Source organism: Aspergillus foveolatus (genome assembly GCF_047715535.1).
Source record: "Aspergillus foveolatus strain CBS 279.81 unplaced genomic scaffold BDW70scaffold_300, whole genome shotgun sequence".
In the NCBI taxonomy this organism is placed as follows: domain Eukaryota; kingdom Fungi; phylum Ascomycota; class Eurotiomycetes; order Eurotiales; family Aspergillaceae; genus Aspergillus; species Aspergillus foveolatus.
Genome location: NW_027396364.1, coordinates 1 through 4349, shown reverse-complemented (window position 1 = coordinate 4349; position 4349 = coordinate 1). Strand labels below are relative to the sequence as shown.

Here is a 4349-nt window from a genome sequence, read left to right as displayed (position 1 = left end):
CCCCCCCCCCCCCGACCAGGGGTTGTTCGTGATTCCAGAGGTAAGCCGAGTCCTGTCCTCCAATTTCGTTACCCTTACTCATATGCAACTCAATCTCGGCAGATAGCTCCATACTCGGTCTCGACCCAACTGGAATCGGACGCATGCCTATACATGTGCGAGAGACTACTTTCGATACTCAAATAGACGATTTCGAACGACTATCATATGGATTTTTCGAACATGCTGTTGATTTGTCGTCCGGAGTTGAGCAACAAGGGGACAATTGGGTGCAGGGGGACCCTGTTGATAGCGCGGTCGAGTTAACCGTTGTTCAAGAATCTCGGCTCTCTCTGGGAGACAATCAACTATCTTCACAAGGGTATCGCGGAGAGCGCTCAAGACGTCGGAAGCTCTCATTTACCGCGAAGTTGATGAATTACCTCCACTACGCTTTCTTCTGGCTTCAGAGGCAATTGCCCTGCTCTTTGGAAAGTAAAGATTAGGCACTAGGCGCTACGCAAGGACCTGGACGTGTGGACTACGGATATCAGCACTATTGGACGAGGACATATATTGTGATTGGGATGGGCCATTTGGACTTGTGGGACAAAAGTGAACAACTGCACCCAAGTGCCAACTGCAAGCCTCCGCCGCTGACATGCCGGGCTATCATGATGAATGGAGTTCTATCGCTAGCTGATCTACTACCCTGGTCCACGAAGTCGAAGAAGATTCTGTCAGGTGACCAGTTTGTATATAGTTTGATGACTTTCCGTTCTTTTCTCGTCTTCGTTAGCAATTGAGAACCATTAACTACCGTGACTGACGTCGTCTTTCCAAGATGTGTTTCTTGGCTACGCTTGTCTACCCCTGTGTCTTTGAACAACGCGGTAAAAGAGAGCCTATGAATATATCAATTCCCTGCAAACCAGACTGTTCTAAATGTATTGAAGTACTTGGTAAGAGTCTTTATGGCTACATCAAAGCAAGACTTACATTGTTCCCTAGGCCCTTTGCGGATGAAGTTGTATAACGCCACTACCAAGGACAAGAACCCAAGTGCCTCTGGTTGAATACCAGGGGGTTTACTGTGGTCATGGACTGATTGATGAGCGAGTCTGGTCTGGTGTTCTGGACACCTTACCGCGGATCTTAGTCATTCCCAATTTTACTCTCAAATCCTCGTTGCACCATTCAAAGGGCTCCTAAAGTACTGTAGATTGACCTATAAGTAGCCGCATAAGTTGCTCCAATCCGCAGGTTTTCTGTGCGGCCAGCAAGATATTGTGGACTTTCTTCCTGGAATCATCCTCTACACTGTACGTAAATTCGCGAAAGCTACTTACGGTTATTCTAATCCTCCCAGATGCCTCAGTCAAATCTCGGGAGAGGCGCCTATGACACCACCGGGGTCAAAAAACCGGGCGCGCCGCCTCCGCGACCCAAATGAACGCCCAGCGAACCGACCTGACCATGTGTGGTGTTGATTGTACTCGAGATGCATTCAGGGACAGGGGTGATGAGGGTCCTGCCAAATTACCAGTATATAGTTCTGCATTTTTCCTTCTTTTCTCGTCTTACTCTTACCTTCTGTTTGATGTTTTATCTGTCCATAACCGTCTATCCTCAAGATGTGCTACTGTTATCCTAAATTCAGTTGCGGATATATTCGACATGAGTACCGCTACGTCCTATGCGAGACCCGTGGATGCGGTGCGTTCATCGGAAAGAAAATATTCAATGAACCCTGTGGGCGGAGCGACTGCCTAGAGTGCAAAGACCTAAAGCGTAAAAAGGATCAATGATCTAGTAAGATACTTGCTAGGCAATGAGTTAAGATAACAGGATTGACACTGACAATAGCAGTCCAGTGCAGCTGCACCGAATTCCAGTTTTATGCCCAGGGAGCCTAGTCTCACAATCTAGCTGGCAGTTACTCCTAGTTTAGTCTACAATGCCACCAGGAAAGTGCTTGACAATAAACCTCGTATTTCCTATTTATATAAGTCACAGCGTTCGTCGGCTTTGTCTATTGTCCCCATAGCTGTACCTTGTTGATTCTGATCCCAAGGCTGTCTTATCTTCCTTCCAGATTGGTGCCTGAAATCAAGCGATGACTACCTGTTCCAAGATATCCGCACCCACGAAGAAGCAAGATGGGAGAACAGGGTTTCCGTGTTGTTGCCTGTAAGGTAATGCCGGACAAGACCCTTTATACGTCTGTTAGTTGAGAAGGATTAGCTTTCATGACGTGTTTGTAGCTTGACTTCCAAATTATAGACTCTCTTGATTCAGACCTATCATGTCAATTGTATCTAGCTCATGCACCTTATGTTGAGTGGAAACTCTTGATGGCCAGAGCGCTCAGCCACCACTGTACTTGCCCTGCCTTTTTCTTATTTTCTTACTTTCCACACCGCTTCTCATACAGGATGAGGTTCCCGGAGCCCCGCTGCAGGTCGTTGCTGGTGCCGGCTAGCTACAGGTGGTGGGAGATAATGGAAAAGGTGATGAGCTACATAAATCGAGTGCTGTCTAGCATATTCTTGCTTTCTTTATTATTTTGCTTCAGCTCTATTTGGCACTACCTCTTCTCGGTATGCACCAAAGCATCCGTATCTCTGATTACTTGATTGTGTTGACATGGTTACCACATAGAACCCATACAATGGCTGATCCCAGGATTCCTCAATATCTCAAAGGACTCGAATCCGCTTTTAACGAACATCATATTGTACCACTGATCTTGCGCCGTCACCCAACCCCACAGGTCCTTCTCCGAAAACCGCCACAGGACCTTCCCGGAAGCCCTCCGAAGTTACCTCTGATCGCTCTGTCGAAGAACTGGGACAAGGAGTTAGAATCAATGCTAGAGAAAATGGCAGGAGGGAAATCATACGAGTATTACGAAACTACGCCGTTCCAACTGGAAGACTCAGAACGAGTGACAACTTTTATTCTTGTCAACGGATCTAAAGTTCAAGAGAGCGAGGGCTATATATGGCATGACCTTATCAAGTTCGCAACAGTACTTGATAACATTGACCTTTTCACTAGAATGTGGAGCACTGTAACTAGACATGAATAGGTTGTTGAGGATGTTGAGAGTTTAAATGCTACAAACGTCTTTGGACTTGAATCCACAGTCAAGTATGTCCCTGCATCGCAGAAGGAATAATTTCTGCAAAGCTGGCTGATGTCACTTCTTGGTGCCCGTACCTCGTCCAGTGCGTATGCCCTTTACTGACCCCATCATTCACTGCCGCCCCTCCTGATTTATGTCGGAACTGACGTTGGGCGTCACCGATACCCATAGAGCTTCAACTCTATCCCATTCAATGGCAATTTGAAGTAGAATGCGACCCTTGTTATCCCCCCTGAAGGTCTTTGACAACTGCCGTCTTGCCCTGATTGGCTGCACACCACATGGCAGTCTCCTGGTTATTGTTTCGGGCGTCGATATCGATCTCCGGTACACTAAGCAGAACCTTGACGACAGGCCGGACCCGAGCTTGGCCGCCCATATCAGTAGTATTCCACCCTCATGTATTGCGTTCGCATCTGCCGTGACTCGCGAATCAAAGCGTCGGCAAGCTCAGATCTGTCATTCTCGGCTGGAAATTAGTACGCTGCTGTATGCTGCTGGATATTGAGTTCTGGGCGAAGGGTATGATATAGTCGTCGGTTGGTCTTTGCGAGTGCCAGGATATAACCAGCTAGTTCGAGGTTGACTGCTACACGGAGGAGCAGTTGATCCTTAAGGCGAAGAAGGTGCATCTGCAGATAGCTTTCAATCAGTTCCAATATTTGTGCCTTGTTGGGGTAGACACAGGCGTACCGTTGCTCTACCAACTTCATAAACAATTAGCACCGTGAGAAGCCGCTGAAAGCTCGTTGGGAACTTGCAGAAGAAGGTTGAGAGGACTTGTGCCAGCACTTCTAAGCTTCTCGGATTCCACTAGATACCTAATATCCAAGGGGCAGGTAGAAGGAAGAACACGAGTATGAAGATGAATGCTTCCGGTACTGAAAGCACTTGATTCTGGTCAAGGAAGTCAAGGAGCCACACGCAGACAGGAAGGAAAATTAGGAATTGCTCCCATGTAATGCTCGGGGAATAATTTGAAATCAAAAGACATGCTCTGCTTATTCTCCACGCGGTGAAGGTCAGACGTGCCCAGGCGGCAAGTATGACTGTTTCCTTTAGACAATGCATCCCAGGTAATGGAATAACCTTCTGGAGTGTATTCAGATGCCGGCCTGTGATTGCTACACAATTATTTTTTTTACCATCTACAATGAGGGGAGGATGGAGGGAGGGAGGATGGAGGGAAAATGGAGGGAAAATGGAGGGAAAATGGAGGGAA

At 47.3% G+C, this 4349-nt stretch overlaps 1 protein-coding gene across 1 annotated transcript; it reads left to right on the top strand.

Moving 5' to 3' along the window:
* Window positions 1-2650: 2650 nt before the first annotated feature.
* BDW70DRAFT_165301 (uncharacterized protein) lies at window positions 2651-3160 on the top strand (the record flags this gene model as incomplete). Its single annotated transcript, XM_073741713.1, has 2 exons — window positions 2651-3010; window positions 3071-3160. 2 exons carry the CDS (start codon window positions 2651-2653, stop codon window positions 3158-3160), a joined length of 450 nt encoding a protein of 149 aa, XP_073590426.1.
* Window positions 3161-4349: the final 1189 nt, after the last annotated feature.